At 39.3% G+C, this 21891-nt stretch overlaps 1 protein-coding gene across 1 annotated transcript in view; it reads right to left on the minus strand.

The window, feature by feature from the left end:
• The window catches only part of AKAP6 (A-kinase anchoring protein 6), a 399793-nt gene that overhangs the window by 14563 nt on the left and 363339 nt on the right, over positions 1-21891 (minus strand). Inside the window, exon 13 of the mRNA XM_067534299.1 lies at positions 19489-19704. Coding sequence (XP_067390400.1) covers positions 19489-19704 — 216 coding nt within the window. The remainder of the gene's footprint in view (positions 1-19488; positions 19705-21891) is intronic.

Genomic DNA, 21891 nt, shown 5'->3' on the forward strand with positions numbered 1-21891 from the left:
AGCTATAGCTGATCTGTATTGGTGGAGCTCCATTGACATCAGAGGAGCTAGTTTTATTTACTGGTGTAAATAAAGGATGTGGCCCAGCATTTTAGTTCTAATTTCAGGGCCTATGCCAAATAATGGGCCAAATCTTGGGGTAGTGGAATTGCCAACAATGGGAATTTGCCTGACCAAGGACAGAGTAGAAATTGGGTGGGATTTTTGTGCACACTTAATGTTGGCCTGACTGCTCCCATTGAAATCAATGGTAAAATAAGGTTAAGAGTGAGCACGTCTGAAAATCTCTCCCAACAGAGTAAAGATGAGTAAAGATTTTAGGATTTGGCCTAATAAAAATAACCATATAAGAGAATATCTTTCTTCTCAAACGATCACAAAGCACATCACAAATTATATACCAACGCTATTAAATGCGGTGCCTTTCTGGCCTGGAGAACAACTGCCATGTGGCACACAGGTAGAAAAGACCAATATTTTTTTACGTAACAAGCCAAGACTTACATCTATCCGTATGATATATACCATTACTTCTATAATATTCCCATTGAGCAAACCACAGACAGACTTTTAAGGTTTTATCCAGAAGTCTTCCACACAATAAATTGTTTGGTATTCAGTTATCTGACTTGGAAGAATGAAAAGTTGAATTCACCCTGCTGGGACTTGCATGGGTAGTTTTAGGTAGTCTAGGTATTCGTAACTTGGGCTCTGATCAAACAAACACTTTAAGCACATGCAGAACCTTACTCACATGAATAGTTCCACTGTTTCAATGAAACTACTCACGTGAGTAGATTAAATACATGCTTAAATGTTCACAAGATCAGGGTTTTAATGCTTAGACCAGTAAAATGTTATCAAGGAGACATATACTGTAAAACCATTTAAGATTTGTTTCCTTATCCCCTGTGATAGTTTAAGAAAAAAAGTTTCAAAGGACAATGCATTTCTCCTGCATTATTTTCTTTACTAATACAGAGATGGATTTGTCTTTTTCTCTAGCAAATTATTATTAAAGTTAAACAATGATTCCCTGTGTTTCATTCTCATTTGCATGTACTATTTCAGTACAGATACTTTGTGTTGGTGAAACAGCCCTGTAATGTAACCCCTACGTACCATTATATTTTTAAAGGAATTAACATGAAAAAATAATTTTTACAATAATAAATACAAACTCCACTTCTCCCCCCTGCAAAAAAAATCCCTTAATTGCTGTGTACAAATTATCCAAATGCAACTGCACTTAGCGGACAGGGGGAAAAAAGAAAAATGAAAGAAACCTTCCCCCACCTCCAAGAATGTATTCACATTCAAGGAAGACAAACATGATTTTGTTTTTTCAAAAATGCCAGCACACCAAGTACTTCTGCTGAGGGAAATAGTCATGTTTACAGTAGCCACTTTACCTCTGCTTCACTTATGTTCATATTATAAATGGGGTTCCTTGTATGATAGTCAACCAGAGAACTGTCCTCATCTCTCAACACCTACACTTCATTAATAATAAGCAGTATTGCTGAAAGGACCCGCTCGTTACAATATGGTGGGTCCCAGTCCCCAAAAGTATGTAAGCAGTATACTTTACCAGAGTTCACTAGAGAAACCAATCATTAACACATCTATTTACTATACCGTAATTAAGGTTAAAACAAGAGTTTATCTGTAACTCTGTGCTTATTTTTTAAGAAAATAAAAATCCAGGACCCGGGTTCATATTTTCCCTTGCTCCCCTTTGAAATAATTAGACTCAGTTGTACGCTCTTCACACACAAACATTCCATCTACTTCAATGGGCATTACATGTGTATAAAGGTGAAGTCCAGTTTCTGAGGCACCAAAAGGAGGACTTTTATAAGGGAAAGAACAGAGATTTTCCATCCCCCCATTATCTCTCCCTCAGCTCAGACTCCCTTTATTCTATCTGCAGTATTTATTTATACAGGTTCTTATAACAGTGCCCATCCCATCAGTAAGGCCAAGATCTTGCACTGTGGTCTTTGTGGGCAGATTCCTGTGCCTATGAGGAGAGTCGTTGATTTCAGTGGGGCTATGCACAGCTGTGAGTGTCCATACAGGGTTGTCGGTGGAGGACTGGGGCAAATGATGTTCTGTCATTGTTCAGCTTCTCTTAGGCATGTCAATGCGTGGAGTTCTTCTTGACACTCAGAAATAAAAGGTGGAAGCAGTACAAATTTTGGATGTTAAAAATGACACTTTTCTCTAGTCTGCTTAGCAACGTTTTAAAAACAGCATTCATAATTGTAAGGATTTTTTAAAGGGACAGTATCAATTTGAAAAAAATCACAGTCCTATCTGAAAAATGTGTACCCACTATAGTTACTAGTAAAACATCAGCATTCAGAGAAATCAGCGGGAAACCTGCCCTCCCCCAAGCCCCCAGTTTTTTCCTCTATTTTTAAAGTTTGTTTAATCTGTGCATTTGGGAGCACCTTGGGGTCAATCAGCTGCATGCCTACACCATGGATTAAAGGGGCATAAGGAGTCCCCTAACTCTCTCGATGGGCTACCCACATTGCCACATGTTGTGCAGGGAGAAAGCGAATGTGGAAAGTGTGGAGTTTTGGCTCTGGCCCCTCCCCTTCAAAACACCAGTTAAGACAGCTGAGCCAGCATGGAAAGGGAAATAACCCATGCCAGGAAAATGGCTGGTGTATCTTACTTCTCCCATGGATCTCTGGAGAAACAGGGGCTAAACTGGGTCACAGTTTGGTCTCTGTTCTGCTTCTGGAGTAGCATCTATTCAGGCTGGACTGCAAATCTTTTGTGTGTGTAGGCAATTGGGCCCAATCCTACAACTGGATTCTCCCATGGGTTCCTGTGCAGGAGACTTGGTCAGTTGTTCTCTTACTGAAGGGGCCCTTTTAAATGTTGACTGAGGAGAAGAAAAACTTTTGTCAAGTTTTTCAAAAGAAACATTCAGGATCCGCTATTTTAAAAGTGCTCTATCAGAAATTGGATTTTTTTTTAATTAGGCTATTGCACAAGATTCAAGTTGACAGGGTCTCTTTAACAAAATCATTCAAACATTGCTACCATTATGAATCCAAAAATAGTCTGCAGTGAAAAAAGGTGATTTTTTTTTAGTTCCATCACATCGTCATCCAAATAGGTTTACAATCGCAGACCTATATGCCAAGTTGTGTAAATGGGCTTTATTTCCCTGATGATAACATCTGGCTACATGGCACATTTTACTGGCAGTTGTTTTTGCTGCTTTGTAGTTTTCTTTTCATCTGTCAAGAGGTTACATGACAGGGTTTTTTTGTGCTCCTGAATGTCATTTTGGTCTCACCTTTGCTTTTGTGGAGTATGTGCATTTTTCTCCTCCTGGTGAGAAAGTCCAGCACAAATCTTTAATGAAAAGCTTAGAAAAAGCATTCAGAGCTTAACACAAAATAGAAATTTGCTGTGCATTTCCACATGCAGTAAAGACCAAATCCTAAGGTCTTACTCAGATAAATTCCCATTCAAGTAAGTGGAAGTTTGCCTGCATCAGCATTTCTGATGTGGGCCAAAACGCACACACTGACCTTGCTAACCTCAAGGGAGAAAGAACAATCTTTATGGTTAAGGCACCAAACTGGAGATCAGCAATTCTGTGACTTTGTCTACACATAAACTTGTGATGGTTTAACTACAGGCTTGTCTACAAAGCAAGCTGGCAAAACTACAGCAGTATAATTATAGTTATAACTATACCAAAAAAGGTCCCTTTTATTCCATAATAGAGTGTCCACACAGGGAGTTATACCAACATAGCTAGAACAGTATGATATTACCACTATAGTTCTGCCAGTCATTCTCCCCATATACACAAGTCCCTATTGTGTCAAAGAGAACTATCTGTCTGTCTTAATGATAAATCAAGATTCAGGAGGATTGTTCTTGGAAACTGACCACAATGGAAAGTACTTCTCTGAGACCTTGCAGGCTCCTTCGTTTTGGGAAAGCATGCGTTCTAAATGCGGCAAGCCTCAAACTCAGGCCTAATCTCCAGTGGTAAGAAGTCCCCAACCAGACAGTCTCCACTGAGACCTCCCTGTCCCAGAGCTTCAGGAATTATGTTCTGGGCTCCAGTAACTGAAACATTCCTGTTGACAATAGTAAGTGATACTCAGAGACAGCGAGACCGGAGGTTGGAAGGAATAGGGCTTTGAAGAGGACAGCCAGAATTTTGGACTGGATCTGGAATTGTAGTGGGAGCAAGTATAGAGTCCAAAGCACCAGTGTTCACAGGCAGCGTGTGGCTCTTGCATTTCAGGAGGCTGGCTCCACCCCAAGGTCCTGCCCTGGCTTGGCCTCCTCTCACCAAGGCCCTGCCCATGCTCCACCCCAGCTCAGCTCCCTCTCACGAGGGCCCCTGCTACCTCCCTTGAGGTCCCCCTGCCTGCCGCTCACGTCTCTCTGCTCCCTTCCCCCCTCCATTGCTAGCCCTACCTGAGTCACTCCAGCATCAGCAGCATGCACAGTAGCAGGAGTAGTCCCACAGCTGGGCCAGCCAGTGAGAGACAGAAGTTCAGAACCACTTTTAAAAGGGATGGGCGCCTGGCCTCCTGGTTCCCCCCTGTTCCAGAGCCCCTTAGCTGAATTGCTCCAGAATCAGCACAGAGGGAGGAGTTGTCCCAGCTAAGGGCCCCATCACTTTTAAAAGTGGTTCTGAACTTCTCGCTTTCATAGGCCGAGCGGGAGCTTCTGGCGGCAGCTGTTTGGGGACACTTAGCCTCCTCAAGCCTCTTATACCCTCCACCCATGCCAGTGTTATCTACTCTTGTCAGTGTTTCTTATTTAGGAGGTGGGCTAGTATGTTTTGTACCTGCCTTGGCTTCTGCGTAGCCTCCCTGGTCAACCCAAGATAAAGTGTTTTGCAGAAGTTCAATTTGTAGGTGACAAAGTCACGGACAACTGTGGCTAAGCTTGCATCTAAGAAGAAAATAGTAATCTGGCGAGGCAAAAATGCAAAAAGGCGTATCTTTTCTCAACTGCTATTTGGCTGTTTGTGAGTGGTAAGAAGTGTAGATAAGAATCAAAGGCTGTACAGCACTGTAACAAGTGAAGGGCAGAGGGCTATTAATATTAATGATGTTAATATGCCAGCTTGAAGTTTAACATGTACAGCTGAAAGGCTTCTACATGAAACACTCAACGTTGCACTGAAACAAATATTTGTGATGCACTTTTGTGTAATGTTTAGAGATTTTGGAACATTTTTATGGTATCTGGTTCCATGATAAATTAATGTTCTTTCCTCCTTTTTAAAATAAAAAAACCAATTTTGTAAAATACAACAACTTTCTGCATTGTTGAGTAAACCCACTGGATAAGCTGCAACTCCATAAAGTTTAGGAACTCATTTATTATGTTGCTAGATCAGACACTGCATTTATTCACACAGCGCATCTATAAAACCTAGCTTTCATTAGAGCTGTGGGGAGGCCCAGTCTTTCTCCCTTACTGGAGAAGGTGAAGCTCAAGAAGATAATTAACCATGAAACAATGAGGAGGCTTGCTGGGTAAGCAGTAGTGTGAAAACAGTTACTCCTCACAAAAGAGGGGAAATTAGCTGGCTGGATAAAAAAGGAAGTGTCAAACTGGAAGACTGAAAGGACTGCCAGAGTAAGTAAATAGCTCTATGCATCATTAATGCAATTTTTTTAACACTTAAATGCCACAGCTGTCTAAATGTAAATGCATCTACATACTATGTGTTAAAAGAGATTAGTATACCATGTGAAAATAATTTCTCTTAAACTTCCAACTTTCATTTTTCACTAATCTTAGCCACTCTTCCTGACTACAAAATTCGCCAACCTCCCGGTATTGTATCCTTGTTTACAAAGCCAGTGTAAACAGAGCATTCTAAAGTGATTCCGTTTGCTCATTATATGTTAACAAACACATTATTTTCCATTCTTAATACAGATATTTTTGTGAACAGAAAGTTTTTGATTTTGCTCTTTCACAGAGTAAAGACTTACGATGTGTGCTTCCTTTCAAAACTTCCTTCTACCCGAATAGTGTTCCCTGAAGCAGCCACATTTTTGGCACAAATTCAGTTATGTGCAGTGCCAAAAGAAACAGAATAAACAAACACTGCTTAATGCAGCTGGCTAGGAAATTTACATATTACTGCACACCAACATGAAGACCTGAATATGGATTAGAGCTACAGTGATGACACAAATGTCATATAGATAAAGGGAAACAAATTCTGCACATCATTACTTACTTTTACGGGCAATTTACATTTTACTATTTAATATATATAATATATATTTATGTATGTGTATGCATATTTATACATAAATATTAATGTAAAGGTGTGAATTTATATTTTATATAAATTTATGTATATGCCTCATTTTACAGAAAAACACATTAGAAATGTTTTACACAGTTTTAAAAATGGGTACAATTTTTCATATTTCTCCACTGGTAAAGCCAGTCTACCTTATAATATGTCCAAATGTACAGACCTCTGAGACATAGAAACAAAATAACTAACATTTAAAAAAACTCTTAAATTCCTTAAAATTGCTTTTGTATATATAAAAATATGACAAATCTAGTCAAGCACTTATGCATGTGTATTTGAAGGATATGCAGCTACTACCGTAAAAGGTCCTACAATATTGAACGTTAAGGGCCTAATCATGCAAACACTTACACGTATCCTGAAAATATGTATGCACAAGTGTTTATAGACTCGAGGCCTTAACATCCAACAGTGCAGGACCTTTTAAGGTAGAAGTAATTGCTGTGCAGACCACTAGAAAAGAAGACTCCTTCCACTCTTTTAAAAATATTTGCCTTATTAAGTCTTCAAGGATAGTATTAAAACATAAACTGAAATTCCACCCCCATGGCACTCCCTGCAGGATTGCAGCCATAAAAGATACAATGCAAGGAGCTAGACATTTAAATTTATACAACATTCATTTTCAAATGAATAAAAGCATACAAAGTCTGCTACTTTATACTTTTTAGCTTCTGTTTTTCTATCATGATTTTTTTTAAAACAACACCATGGGCCCAGAGCATGATCATGAGGTCAGTGAATGTTAGTTACAAATGTAATCTTCAGAATGTTGCTTCTAGGAAAGACATCATGTAGGAGAAACTCATTATATCACAACTGCACAAATGAACCCATGCCACACCATCATTCAGGTTGGAATATTTAGAAGTCAGAACTTATTACTAGGTCCAAATTTTCAAAAGAGCTCAGGTCCCATTTAGACACCTAAATAAGTGGTCGAGAAGAGCTCATATTGAATGCTGAGTTCTTTTGGAAATCTGGCTGTAAGTGTCACAATGAGAGCTACTATGTGCTGAGCATTTTTGAGTATCTGGCCATTAGTTCCTTAAATGGGAACTGTGCTCTTTCGAAAATCTGGCTTCAGATGTGGGTACTATATTTTGGAAATCTGGCCCTTAGTGTATTTTCCTGTATTTTGTCATAGATGTTATTTTCTCTACTAAAACAGTGGTTGACAATTCTTTCAACATTCTTCATAGATTAGAAGTGCATTAGATTCCATATTGAGTATTACATATTTTGCTACTAAGACTAACCTCAATACCCACTCCTTGCTATTCAGGAAGGTTTTATTCAGTCACCAGTTCCAGTATACTGACTTTTGGAGAGGGGATTGTCTCTGTATTCAGACCCATGGAAAGACCTTTGAATATATGGCTATATTTGTTATTTATTTTGCAGCATAGAAAAAAAAAAAGAGGAACCAGATTACTTGCTGCTTGGTGGTATATCCAGCATTTACTATAGTTAGCTAAACCTGCCTTATATAGACACTCTGATGTTGACTTTCCCCTTTACGATGGTTTAAAGTTCCAATTTCTATCCTTTATGGGACTGAATATTGCCCAGTCTGAGTCTTGGGCTAGTGTGATTATTGGATGAAAAATCAAGTTTGTGAAACATTTTTGTGTCAGGTTGATTTGAAAATATGTTAGCTGTTTGAAATTGCTCAGAAGTTTAGAATGTTAGAATCAGTTCCAAGGGAATAGTTAATGAGTGATGATGTATAGATGAAACAGTCCAATGCAATTACCCATAAGGGAGTACAGTACATATGTGGTGGTATACATGTGATAAATTAAAGAGCCATGTGGTAAGTTGCATTTATCATACACTTTTGATGATCTCACCATGACAACATTCCACACCCATGAGTAGCTATAAACAGCCACCATTTTAAAAAAGTCAGCGTGGCAAAGAATTGTCTTTTTTCTACCAAACATGAAATTCTCTCACTCCAAACCCCAAATGACATTGGTCTGGGGCACAAGATGGGAAATATTCAGCCTAGGAACAAGCCTGTTGTCTGGCTATACTGAAAGACGGACAGGAGATACTGGATATGATTTAATTAGGCTGTAACTTTATTATTAGATGTCTGGACTACCAGTAGATAAAACTGCACAGTGCAGGTAATTCCATGATCATTTCTGCCAGCCCCCCATTTTTTCTATCGTGGTCTCCTACCGACACATTGCTGGGACCTTACCATTCCCCCTTGAATGAGAGTTAAGGTGAACACCATCCCCCCATTCTGCTCCTATAACAAACACCTCCTTGATAAGTCCTTTACCAAGCCATTATATGGTCACCGAATCTCTTTCCTATGGAGTACCTGCACTGGACATCTATCCCACACTTACATAATGAGTTGTGACATCATAGCCTAATCCCCTTCCCAACTCACCAGAACAAAGCCTCTCCTGAACCTGCTGTGGAAAAGGCAGAAAAAAACCCCCAGTCCCTTGGCCAAACTGCTGGTGTGGGGAAAAGTCCTAGAAAGGAGCGACTAGCATCATGCCCACAGCAGGTTCTGACCAAACCTGGTATTTTGCCACCCCCAAGGGGAAGGAAGGGTGGGTGCTGCTCCGCCTGGTGTAGGGGGAAAGGACTTCTGCTTGGCTTGCCCTTTTTCAACTCCACAGCCTTTCCAATCCCTGCGGATAAGTCAGCGTTGCCATGCTAACCCATTCCCCTTTTGCAGCAGACTCTGAGCCCCTCTCTCATTCCCCACCTGGAAAATGCTATACTCCTTTCCCCGGCAAGCCAGACAATGTCCCTGCCTGCTTAAAGGTGTGGTGCGGTCAATATCTTGCACCTCTGTAACGACAGATATGGGAGCTTTATACACCACTGGAAAGAAGAATTCCCAGCTCCCCAGTGTGCAGGATAATACAGCACTGAATTCTAGCCTTAGAATCCTGAGATATTGGAGTTCAAAATTATGAAAAGTTATTTTAATTAATTTTTACAGCCATTTTAATTGTTTCCTCTCTCTGTGCCCTATACATTTGAACAGATAGTAACTAAGACACCTGGTTTCAAAGAAAAAGGAATATTAAATAAGTGCAGAAAACATTTTTTTAAAACTTCCCAAAAGGTTTATAAAATAGGTTTTTTTTCCTGTAGAGTAGGTGGCATGTGCAACATTCATGATGTTGTTCAATGTACAAATCTTATAGAGACATGATAATAACTTATGGCTTTGCCATATGCAAGAAATATTGAAATCCTCATCTCAAAGTAAATAAACTTGAAGTCACCTTACACCACAAAGTTTTTCATATATGTACTTATATGTTATTTGAGAGAATGATTTCATAGTATTTATGAGGAAAATAGAACGCTTTTCAGTCAATTAAATAGATTAATTTACTAACTGCTCAAGAGAGCGACTGAAAGACACTAACACAGATATACCATTTTTTACCCCATTCTAACATACAATATGTTTTAAAATATCTATAACAACAAAGCATGAAAGACCCAATACTGCAAAACATTACCAACTGCATGGCACTTATTACCACGAGTGCTCTGAATGAAGTCAAGTATTCACAGTAGTCAGTAGTACACCTAGCAATGAATGCAAGAACAGGCATCCAAGTTTTAATAAAAAATATACTGGAAAATGTTGGTATGCTATTTATTTTGCATGTAGAATGTTTTCTTTAAAAGCTTGGACAGCCTGAAGTAAACATTACCAGTTTTACAGAGAAAGCCAGTTTCTAAAGTTAAAAATGATTCTCTGATTCTATGATTCTATATCTTTCAAGTATTGCACAGAAAGGTGTGTGCTTTATCAAGAAATAGAAAAATCAAGGAAGGGTTTTGGGGGTAATTAAGTATATGCACCAATTAATCTTCTCATTAAAATAACTCTTTCTTTTAATTTAATTCCATTCATCTTCTTGTGCTCATGCTCACTGAAATAAGCAACTTTCAATTCTGCAAATTTGGCCAGATACTGAGATAAGGGTGGAAGACTGGATGTGTCAGGGGGTTGGTAATGGGACAGAGGACAGAGACTTCCACCTCTGTCTGTATTTTGAATCCAGCTGAGGTGAGTAGCCACTGAAATTTGTTACCCTTCGATGGCTTAGTGGCCTATGAGAAATGTGGTTCTTGGTTTCAATCCACTGGAACACACATCACACTCAACACCATCACAATTAGCAATATATGTTGCCTTTCTTGGTATTTTCAACAGAGAGAAAAGACTGAAAGGGCATGACCTTTTGTCTTAAGCCTGGCAGTTATCCTTCAAGATCAATGAAGAACTGCATGGGTGAGAAGGAGTGGAGACAGGGCCCCCACATGGTGGGGAAAAAGGGTACACTTTACTGGGGCCTGGAGGCGCTGGGAGGGGGGAGGGGGGCCCTGCCCAGGCTGCAAGCCCCATTACCATGAGGAAAAAAAAATTCATGGCTCATGAGATTAGATGTATGAGATGAGGGATTGTGGCATGTGTGTGGGAGGGGACCCATGTTACAAGTTTGTACTGGACCGGAAAAAATTATGCTTGGGCCCTGAGTGTAGACAAGCCCACACCACCATTGCTTATGCTGCATCTATGCTGCTCACCACCTCCTTCTTAGGATTTGACTTTTTAATCAGACAAATGAGCAACAAAATCCAGTCCATGGCTTCTCCCCAGGTGTGACAGCTCAGCCTACCCCCAAGTCATTTTTGCCTGAGGCTCAAGAGTAAGCTAGTTTGGGAGCATGCTTCTTTTTTTTTTAATTCTCTCCAGGCCTGATACTGCTGGTAGTTATTGCGAAGTAGGGCTGGCTTTAGCACCTGTCTCCTGAACACACCATTATCACCTTCTTGCCTACTCCAGCATGGGGCTTGTTCCTCTCATCACAGGCTTTAAAACTGAATTTAGTTTAAACTGAAATGTGATTAAAATCAGAGCCAGAGAGAATGGTTTGACCCATTGGCAGTGAGCTCAGATGATCTCGTTTTAGAGCTCCCTGAGGTGACTGGCATTTTCCTGCTAAATTGAATTCAAATTATCAGCTTGAATGTGTCCATTAGCCTTGTGATGGTTTGTAATGAAGATATGCCACACTCCAATGTGTTAAAAACTGCCATTTGAGAGGGCTAAATGGCTAAAAGGCTTGGTAGTGTGATACGGAGTTTCTCACCTCTAGGTTATTTGTCCAAATTGGAGTCGGGTTGGTAGTGACTGAAAGTCTTTTCATCTGACTGGTTGCAGATCCATATGAAATGATTTGATGAGTTTGGTCTACTAGTGTCTACCTCACAGAATGACCACTACATGTGGTACTAATTGACACGCTTGGCAGAAAGACCAAAGGATTTCATGGACAAATAAGCTCAACTCTCCTCTGGATCCCACAGTAACATCCTCCAGATCAGGCACATTGTTTGTGAAGGGGTGTAGTTTTGGAGAGCATGAACGTGTCACTGCTAATGCTGTAAATAAATGTAGTAGTTCAGCTACCAGGACAGTCAAGCTTGGCACCTGTCTTCACTCAGTTTAGTTGTTATTTGCTCCATTGAGCTTCTTCCCTTTTCTTTCTAGAGGGAAGCCAGTAGCATTTCTCAGGTGGGTCTCTTTCAGAAGCCCTACAGAAATCAAATAGACTAGCACCTGTCACTGACTCGAAAATCATAAAAAGCTCATTTTAGAAAAGCCACCACCAAAGGCAACAGGAATTTCAGATTTTGACACCAGTGGTCTGGACATGTGATGAGCTGAAAAAGATGACTGTGACATGAATTAAATAATGACTTCGTTAGAGTTTGATCCTGTAAAGCAGCTGAGCACTTTGTACAGAAGAGAGGAGGAATGCCCTCCTCACCAATTAAGTTAACGGGAGAACTAAGGGTTTTCAGCATCCTTATGTAGCACTTCTAAACTTTTATACAAGGTTTGTTCAGCTATCTTCAGCCTTACAAAAATAATGGCTTGTGGCTTAATTAGACTCTTTCAGATGTTGAGTAAGTTTTTGTTTAGTGGTGCTACCTAACGAAGTAATGGAGCAATAACTAATACATTTATCAACTCTAGAGATCTTTTTTAAAAATTTAGAATAAGTGTCAGCCCATGGTTTATTTATTTTTAAATGTTACATCAATGAAAAGGACACAGAAAAAGTGAGGTGGAGGTTTGATTTAGCACTGAACTTTGAAAAAACTGTTTTCATTTCCAAAATCACCAGAGAGGCAGGAGATCAGAGAAAAGGGATGAGGATATCAGCTCAGCAGCAATGTAGCATGTTTTTTTTTTAACATTTTGTTTTTTAAAGTGCACTATAAAGAATCCAAGAGGAGGCTGGGAAAAATCCCAAACAGCACTTTAAGAACTGTCTTCCCTTCTGAAGAAATAAGTAACCAAGAAACAAGCTCATGAAAGAGAGAGCGAGAAACCCCCTCCTTTTTTTTTTTTTTAAAGTGAGCTGTCTCACCATTGCAGATTTTCCCAAGTCCTTACAACTCTAATTAAAATGTGGTAATTGGTTATGTTACCTCAATTACCATGATGCATGGACATTGATGCAAAGCGACACCAATTGAATCCCTTGGGTGTTATACCCCAAGGCCATCCCATTTATTGTGGCCTTATTATTTTCAATTATGTGGCTGGATGTACAGCATACTTTCAGAGCCAATACACATGGGGCTTTTGCTGGACATATAGTGCAGTGTACATACAGGATGACTCAGGAGATAAAAAAAAACATTTGCATGAGGCACAGAAGTGGATTTTAACACCGTACAAAGAATCAAAGACAGGAATATTTCAGAGGTATTACAGGGCAGACTGAAAATTAGAGCAGGCTGAACCCAAATTATCTTGGCTGAAAATATTTATTTTATTAGTCTGATTAATACTGCCCCCTCAATAATTAGCAGCCTGTTGATTGAGAAAAGAGATTGTGGATTTCTGCATAAAACTGATCATAATTCTGCACTTTATTGCATGAGCAGAGCAGCTTACATCAGTGGGAGTTCTGCTTATGAAATGAGCAGCTTCTCCAGTAATTGAGAAAGGTAGCAATAGGGGAGGTGCAAACTTTGAGAGAATAACAATTTGAAAATATAGATTTGGACCCTAGTCTTTGGCGGCACTACATATACTTTGTGCTACTCCAGCAGTGTAAAACAGCTGGAGTGACAGCTAAACTGGTCGGCAAAGGCTTCTGCTTGTGTGGGTAGTGGATTCCTATACTAACCCCATTGTGGCCCTTTGTGTAAGGGGCAAATCCAGGAGGCATGTGGTCAGGGTATCTCTGCACCCTGGCTATCTGTGGCTACTAGAATGGTCCATTGAAGACACAGGTGCAAGTCATGCTGGGAATAGCCCTGGATGGTAACAGGATCAGGGTTACACAAAGGTAGCATTAAGCAACCTTTGTGCTCCCACCCTGAGCTAACCTCAACACAGCTTGTGTACAGTGCTGAATCAGGACCATGACCAGATCTACCCAAAATCTTCTTTCTGCTACTCAGTGTTTTCGCAAGTGTCTCTTTGTCTTCTAAGAAAGCTGCTAATAGGGTCACTTTCAGTGTACCTTATGTGCCATTGTGTAGTTCTGAAACTAAGAGTTAGGAGATCATAACTGTGAACTAAAATAAAAGTGGGGTGGTGACTCACGAAAAGAGGAATTCACTGAAGGAAGAGAAAAGAAACAATTGCAATTACTCAAAAATTAGAGCATATAACTGGTGCTATTTGGCAGTCTTGTTGGCTGCTGTGGTGGACCAAGTGGTGGTCTAAATGGTGGACTAAATGGTGGATCAAGTAGTGGTCCTTTGAGAACTGGGAAGAGGCACATTTGCTGAGCAGCATGGGGAATCTTGCAGTGACATACCATATATAAATAGGGCTTGCATTCTGAATCATTCACAAACACTTTTTGTTTAATTAAAAAGATGGACTTTATATCTTATACAGCAGCACTGGCTAATTGAAAGAGAGCTGTTATAGATAGGAGATGACACTGTGAGGACTAGAACTCAATTGGATCTTATTAGTGTTGTATTTCCAGCTAGATTAAGTTAAATCCAAGGATCTCAAAGTTCTTTAAAATGCTACTGACTTAAGCATCACAACATCTCTGTGAGGTAGCAAATTATTATTCCCATTTTACACATGGGGAAACTGAAGCAGAGATAAAGAGTTCTGTCAAATCACACAGTGAGTCCAGGTCTCCTGACTCCCAGTTAAGCTCTTCAGCCAAAAGACCAACAAATCATTTATTGTTTTTTAAATGAAATCATTATTTTATCTAGCCAACTTTTTTGCCCCTTTGAGTGATTCTGAATTATAATGATATTTACTAGATGTAACTTCTGCCTCATGAGAGGGTCATCTTTTGCCAGACTTTGGGGTTTGCATTACATACTAATATCTCTTTGTTATGTCTAGGTTTGAGAGACAAGTTACTGCCAGGATATTGAAAAATGTAGTAAAGATTTATTTAAGGCATCAAGAAAGGAAATAAATTTGAAAGAAACCTACAAACTCTTTGTAATTAACTCAAATATAGCTTTCGGAAGGGGATAAGCAATCAAAATCAGAAGTAACTAAGGATAATAAGGAAGAGTAAAAAAGATAAAGGAAGATTCTAGTATATAAATTAAGAGAAGAATGGAAGATGCAAGCAACTCCTGCACCTCTGTAAGGCAACATAATCAGCTGTCTTATTTACTGTCAGAGAGTCAGATGCCATTGGAAGTATAAAACATCTCATTTGTTTTCATAAATTACAGTATATTGTGGGCAACCTCAAATAAAGACTTGTTACCAGGGGATACTGTTCCTGTGCCAAGACTGGCACACCATCAAGTGCAAAGAGATGGGGAAGCAGAGGAAGCAATCTTGGGACCATCCCAAGAAATGACTACACAGGAACTGAGTGAAAGGAAAAGCTATAGCTTGCCAACCCAGGACTGGGGAAGAGTAAGAACCCAGAATTCTACTGAGATTGGTGCATCTTTCAGTTCTGAGAATTCATATGGTGTTTATCAACCTCAGAAAGCTGTGGATACTGCTATGTTTAGAGAATCATATTATAAACAAATCCATAACAAGAGAATCCAAAATGAAATATTGCCCTAAATGAAAATTAAATGAGCATCTGGCTAGTTCTTAATATCTGCAATTTCTTAGCAGAGAGGAAAATATGACCCCCACCCAGTTGCAGACAACTCAGTCTAGCACACAAGTTCTGCTTCCCTCAGGCAAAGTGGGAACAAAGCAATGTGCAGCTTGTGAAGTTCCATGGCATCCAGACATCAAGTAACACACGGTACTTGTATAGTCTCTCTACCTCAGCTCCCAATCGATTCCAAACCCAAACAGAGCCACAAGACTCACTTTGCTCCTGCTGCAACAGCAGTGCCAAGCTCTAATTAGCACATAGCAGGTTATTTAGAATAACAGCAGCTCCAAGCAGCAAATAGCTTACACACAGTAGAGGAGAGACTATGCTCTCACTGAAGAAACTTGCACCTCTGTTCAGCAGCCTCCAGGATTTCTCACGATTGCATCTTGCTCCTGCTCCAGGCACAAGATAACAGCTGAACTTACTACAGCAACTAGAAGTTTAAGCATGAAAAAATATTCATGCAGACTCTTTGTGGCAGCTCACATCTCAGTGAAATATAGTAGAAATCCAGTTCAGCCTCTCTCTGGCAATTGTACTCCCATTACAGCAACCTCCAGCAACCAAGCTTTAGGAATTTGTAGAACTGCATTTATTCCTTGTTGCAAAGTACAAGACAACAGCTACTGTACACTCTTCCTGTTGCAGCTCCAAGCTTCAACTAGTGTCTCTACCTCAGGTCCACTCAAAAAAACCAGTCCAACTCCACAGCCCCAGGTAATGGTTTCTTGGAGCTATTGTTATCATTTAAAAATAAAGACAAAATTTAAAAAATTCCAAAATTGCCCAAGCGTTGGATCAAGTACCAGATATTGCAAGAAATAGAGAATGGCTCATAAACCTTTAATTCAATTTCCCCCCCAAAAAAGTTCTGCTGTTATCCTTTTCTCCATCTCTAACTTTCCTCTTCTAATCCCTCAACATGCCCCCTTTTCCTAATCATATTTTGTTGCTGACCTCCCTTGCTTCTGTTCTCAACCTCTTAAAATACAAGCATCAGTAAACCTGGTTATTTGCCTCTTCAACTCTCACCTCCCTTCCTCTCCTCATATCTAAGCCTAAGTGTGCCATCTATAACTCCTACCTCAAGTTCCTTACACCAACTCCATCCTGGGCCCTCTCCAGTTTGGTTTTTGCCTTCCACTCCATTGAAACTACTCTCACTAAAATTGTAATTTATCTGTTCCTTGAGCCTTCCAGCTCATCAACCTTTCTTCTATTTTTGACCCAGCTGATCTCCTTCTCAGCTCCTGACCACCTTCTCAACATCTTATCCTTCTTTAACTTTTGTGATACCATCCTTTCTTGGTTCTTCTTCTACGTCTCCTCTGGCCTTCCTACAGTGTCTCCATTGGCAGTCCTATTCCTGCCATTTTTTGCTTTCTGTGGGAGTCCAATGGGGCTCTACCTTTGGCCCCTCTTTTTATCCCTTTTTTGGGTGATTACATCTGCTTACGTGACTTCAACTGCCATCTTTAAATAGATGACTTGCAAATTAATCTTTCCACTCCATATTTGTCTCCCAACATCTAGTCCCATATCTCATTTTGTTTCTCAGATGTCTCGTCCTGAATGTCTGTCAACTTAAACTAAATGTGGTCAAAATTGAACTCTTGGTCTTTCCTCCCCAAACCTCCCCACTTTCTAATTCACTGTTGCAGTTGAACACACTACCACCCTCCCTGTCACTCTGGTAACCAGTATGAGCGCTGATTCCTCCACCTGCCTCACACTTCACATTCAAACCATGCCTGGAGAGCCTGCTCCATGTAAAAGGGGGCTTTACGCACAGGGGTTCCCCTTTTAAGCCCTTCCACCCATCTGGTTCCCAGGGGATGAATTAGTGTCACCACGCTGGCTCCTTGTCCCCTTTTGCAGCAGTTTGACTTCGTTCCTTCTACCCAGCCATTAAGCACTGCTCCTTTCATTTGGCCAGCCAGACAAATTCCCCCTCTTCCCTCTCCCTTCCCTTCCCTCCGCCCGCTTAAAGGTCGAGTGCGGTCATTCTCCATAACATTTTTAATATCTGACTTTTTCTTTCTGGACCCAGAGCTAGAGCTCTTATTCAGTCCTATCTCTGGTATTGTTTACTGTAGCCTCCTCTGGCCTCTTTGATACGCAGACATCTGCCCAATCCCAAGCCCATACAACACACAGCTGAGAAGATCCTCCTCTTTTCCCTTCACTGGAACCATGTCACCTCTCCCCTCTTTCATTGGCTTGTGCTCTTCCTCCACATAGAGTTCAAGTTTCTTATATTTGCCTTCAAAGCCCCGTGTAAATCTGCACCTCTTTTATTATCCACACTTCCTCTTGCATTGCCCCTTCCCCCTACTTTATCATCTTTGTCATCTCCTACAAAGACATGCCCATTCTGGATAATCCATGAGGCCACTACCCTCATTTTTTTCCTTCTTAAGTCCCTCTTATATTGCAATTGCAAGAAATTACCCAGCTAATTAATGGCTAGGTAGAAGGGCACCTGGAGATAGTTTTAGATACATAATATTTTGTAAAAAACCATGCAAACATCAAGACATGAGCCATTCATTACCTCAACTTCTTTGTTTTTGTGCTGTACCCCTTTCCCACACACTTTATCTGTTGGTTTTCTGAGACCACTTGCACTTGGGGCAGGGACTTCTTATGGATTTGTACAATCCAATGTATATTTTGGGTCAATGCCGAGAGATCTAGTAGCTTTTTGTTTTTCTTTTAAATGGAACTTCAAAAAAGTCTCTCTTTAAAAAACAAACTAAACCTCCCCAAAGTTAACATTTCGTTGCTAGTAATTTAACTGTGAAGAAAGGGGGAGATGTCAAGTAATTTTAACTTTTATTTATTTATTATAAACCTAAAAATTATATAAGCTAACATGTATGTTGTTTTTTCTGTAATCTTTATGATGCACATCAGTACATATATTGCATAGGATTGTCATCTTTGCTCCTGTGGTTGCAATACTCATACTTCAGCATTATGGCAGTGACACAAGACATGATGGGTCAATTCATCCATTACTGTCAATGAAGTAACAGGAGGGATATGGTTTATTGTCTAAATATAGTTAATCCATTTCAATATGGTTTTATACTGTACAAGACTTGTCTAATTTACACCAGTTAACTGATAGCTACGTAATATGACATTTTGCCTCTTAGAAATAGCTTCCTAAAATAAGAATATTAATACATTATTATTAATGTTGAATAAGAAAAATAAAAATGAATATATTTTCTTTATATTTTAAGTCGTAAAGAACTTGTTATATACCCACAAATATTCTATGACAGTGTTTCCCAACCTAGATTTCTGTGGCACTCCCCGGTGCTAAAATTATTTTAAAAAAACCTTACTTTTAATGAGAAATTTGATATAACATCTGCTTCATCATGCACATACACCTGAAGAGCAACAGCATAAAATGCAATTTGATTATGACACTAATTAAAATAAATGAGATTATTTTTTCTTCGCAAGTGATTTTTTGCAAAATTCCACAGCACACCTGTTCGTGCCTGATGGCACACTAATGCACCATGGCAGACGAGCTGGCAAACACTATTGTGTGTGAAGAATACACTTAGTGATAGGATGGTGATAAAAATATTATTAACAGTGTACAGAGCTTTTTTGAAGTATCATATTCATATTCAATAAAAAATCATTATCGGCCCAATCCTGCTAGATGCTGAGTAACTCGACCTGCACTGATTTCAACAGGAATCGAATGTGCCCAGTCTTTGACAGGATCAGCTCCCAAGTGATTAAAAATGCAGCAAACAGAACATGTATAATTATGAGTTTATCTTATTAATCAATCATGTCCATATTCAGCACTGTTTAGTGAATAATAAAGCTTTATTTGTTGACTGTAAAGATTAGGAATGGCATCTTCAGTCAGAAAATCCACTGTAAAATGAATATGTTTGCCATCCACTGGAATAATGTTGCCCATATGACAAATGAATCAATACTAGTCTTTTAAAAGCCAACATCACTCACCGGATCTTTTCCCAACTTCTTTTGTAGCCTGCTTTGCCACTGGACAGCTTGCATGACAATGGCTTCCCACCTTCTTTCAAGATTTACAATGATCAGCTGCATAGACTGGTGATCTGCATTCAGATTGCAGGTCTCCTGATCATCCAGGAGGTGCTGGCATAATCGCAACACAGAGGCTACCCCACGACGTCTCTGTTTGATCTCACAGCAGAGAGACTGCAGGACAGAGAAATGACAGATGTCAGTGTGGTGTAGTCTACAAATGCATAAAATTAATTATTAAGTTTATACTTTGTAGTGTCCAATTTCCTTCTTACAATATCTTTGTGTTCCATTCATTGTTTCCTGGATACCTAATATCAAAGCTTGGTGATGCACTCACAGATAGTAATAATAATGGCAATGAGGCTGCAAAGCTACTTTAAGTCTTCTTCAAATTAATGAAATATGTAGCTAACTGTCTGAATGATGCCAAAAGAATCACAGTGCATACACAGTTCCCCAAATCCTTAGTCCACTGGGGCATTATGTCTGAAAAGTAGTTATCCCACCAACATCTAGTCATTCAAGGTTTTAAAATGGATTTAAAGAATCTTTCAGGAAAAACAAACAAATGCTATACTCATAAAATGGCACAGTTTAATTCAATGTTTAATTCAGTGCTGATCTAGGAAATCAAAATAAAGAAAAAATATATTACTTTGAAGGACCATTAGAAATTATGGGCCATATGTTACATTCCTGAGGAAAAATGTGCAGCAGGGAAATACAGTGGTCCTCTTTACAATCTTTACAAATGCTTCTTGGGATTATAACAGCCTAGGGTATTTCTATATTGAAATAAAAATAGGAATACTGTGGTAATGATATCTGTGTTCAAAATTATAACCATTTAATAGGAACCACTGTATTTCATTGAAAAAATCCAGTGCGACAAAAGAATACAATTTGCACCTCATCACGCAATTGACACCAATAAACAAGCCTTGTTATTACTAAATAGTGGTTGAGGCCAGGAAGTGTTGCAACAAAACCCGTACAATTGCATTGGAAATCCTGTATGATAACAGTACAAGTAGTGCATCTCCTGTGCCTCAACTGAGGGACATGTTTCCCCACCTCTGAAGGACAATGGTTGGATACTTTTCTGTGCAGTAGTGGGTCACGTATGGGGCTTTCAAGTGCTGTAATTTCCATACCCACTCACCCACTCTGGTCTCTCAACATTGCATCAGGATAGCATTAAATTGTGATGTCTCTTTACAGTAATTGCTATGAGATTTGGGGGTACACGGCCTGGGCATCTATGAGGAAGAGTCCTTCAGCCTCTTACTTGACCACGTACCCTCTTACGGCATGCTGTGAATCTAATATATAATTCCTAATTGGTACTTGTGCTACTCATGGCATTATACTACGGTATGTAATAATGTATTTCATGCACAGGCGCTTCCCAGATAATTTAAATTGTAACATGCCAACATCTGTTTCCCTCTGCAGGATGCCACAGTTGAAAGTGCATGACCCTATGAGAAAAGCTCAGCTATCATTTGTGCATTTTTGTGTCTCCTAAGGAGCAGGTATTTTGCTTTTAATTTCCTGTTAATGAAAAAACAAACAAACAAAAAAACTCATCACAACTTTCAGAGACATTCACAAATGCCAATGTCTGAAAAATACAGATAATTGAGCTGGATACCCCCTTCTAAACTTGATTAACTAAACAATAATATTTTTTAAAAAATAAATTAAGCTTCTGCATTATTATATCCTTTTTGCTTTAAAAAAGGAAGCTATATTTAGAAGTGATGTATGTCAAACAGTGTTTTGCCTCCAGAAGCATTTGTGCTTGTGCAATGACCCTAAGCTGAAGGACTGGAGCAAAATAGTGGTACACATGTCTAAAAATACATCTTTTTTTTGCCTATGGATAGGATGCAAGTGATTTTTTTAATTCAAAGCCTTCAAGAGAAATGATGATTATATCCACACACATAGCTGAATTACTAATCTACTGGCACAATTGGACTGTTCTAACACTTAACAGATTGCTTATTAATCAACAAGGGTAAACAAGACAATGCAATCTCATTTAGAGCATGAGTTTTAATGCCTAAAAATATTTGTGTTCAAAATGTTAATCCCGATAAGGCTTCATTAGAAGACGTCTTAAAATGATTAAGTGCATTTCATTGTAAAGTACACTGAGTAGTATATCAGCAGGTGGACATTTCATACAGATGTTCTACTTATTGATATAATGCATTCTATAGTTATTTAAATTACCCTAACCCTGTGATAGCTGGAATTCTATTATTTCTGTAATGAGAGAACTCTGTACCTTTAATATTTCTGAATTTTAAATAAGGTGAATGACAAATGCCCAAACCACTATTTACAGCA

This window comes from Emydura macquarii, unplaced genomic scaffold (genome assembly GCF_026122565.2).
Source record: "Emydura macquarii macquarii isolate MOO-44397 ecotype Brisbane River unplaced genomic scaffold, CSIRO-AGI_Emac_v2 contig_374, whole genome shotgun sequence".
Classification (NCBI taxonomy): domain Eukaryota; kingdom Metazoa; phylum Chordata; order Testudines; family Chelidae; genus Emydura; species Emydura macquarii.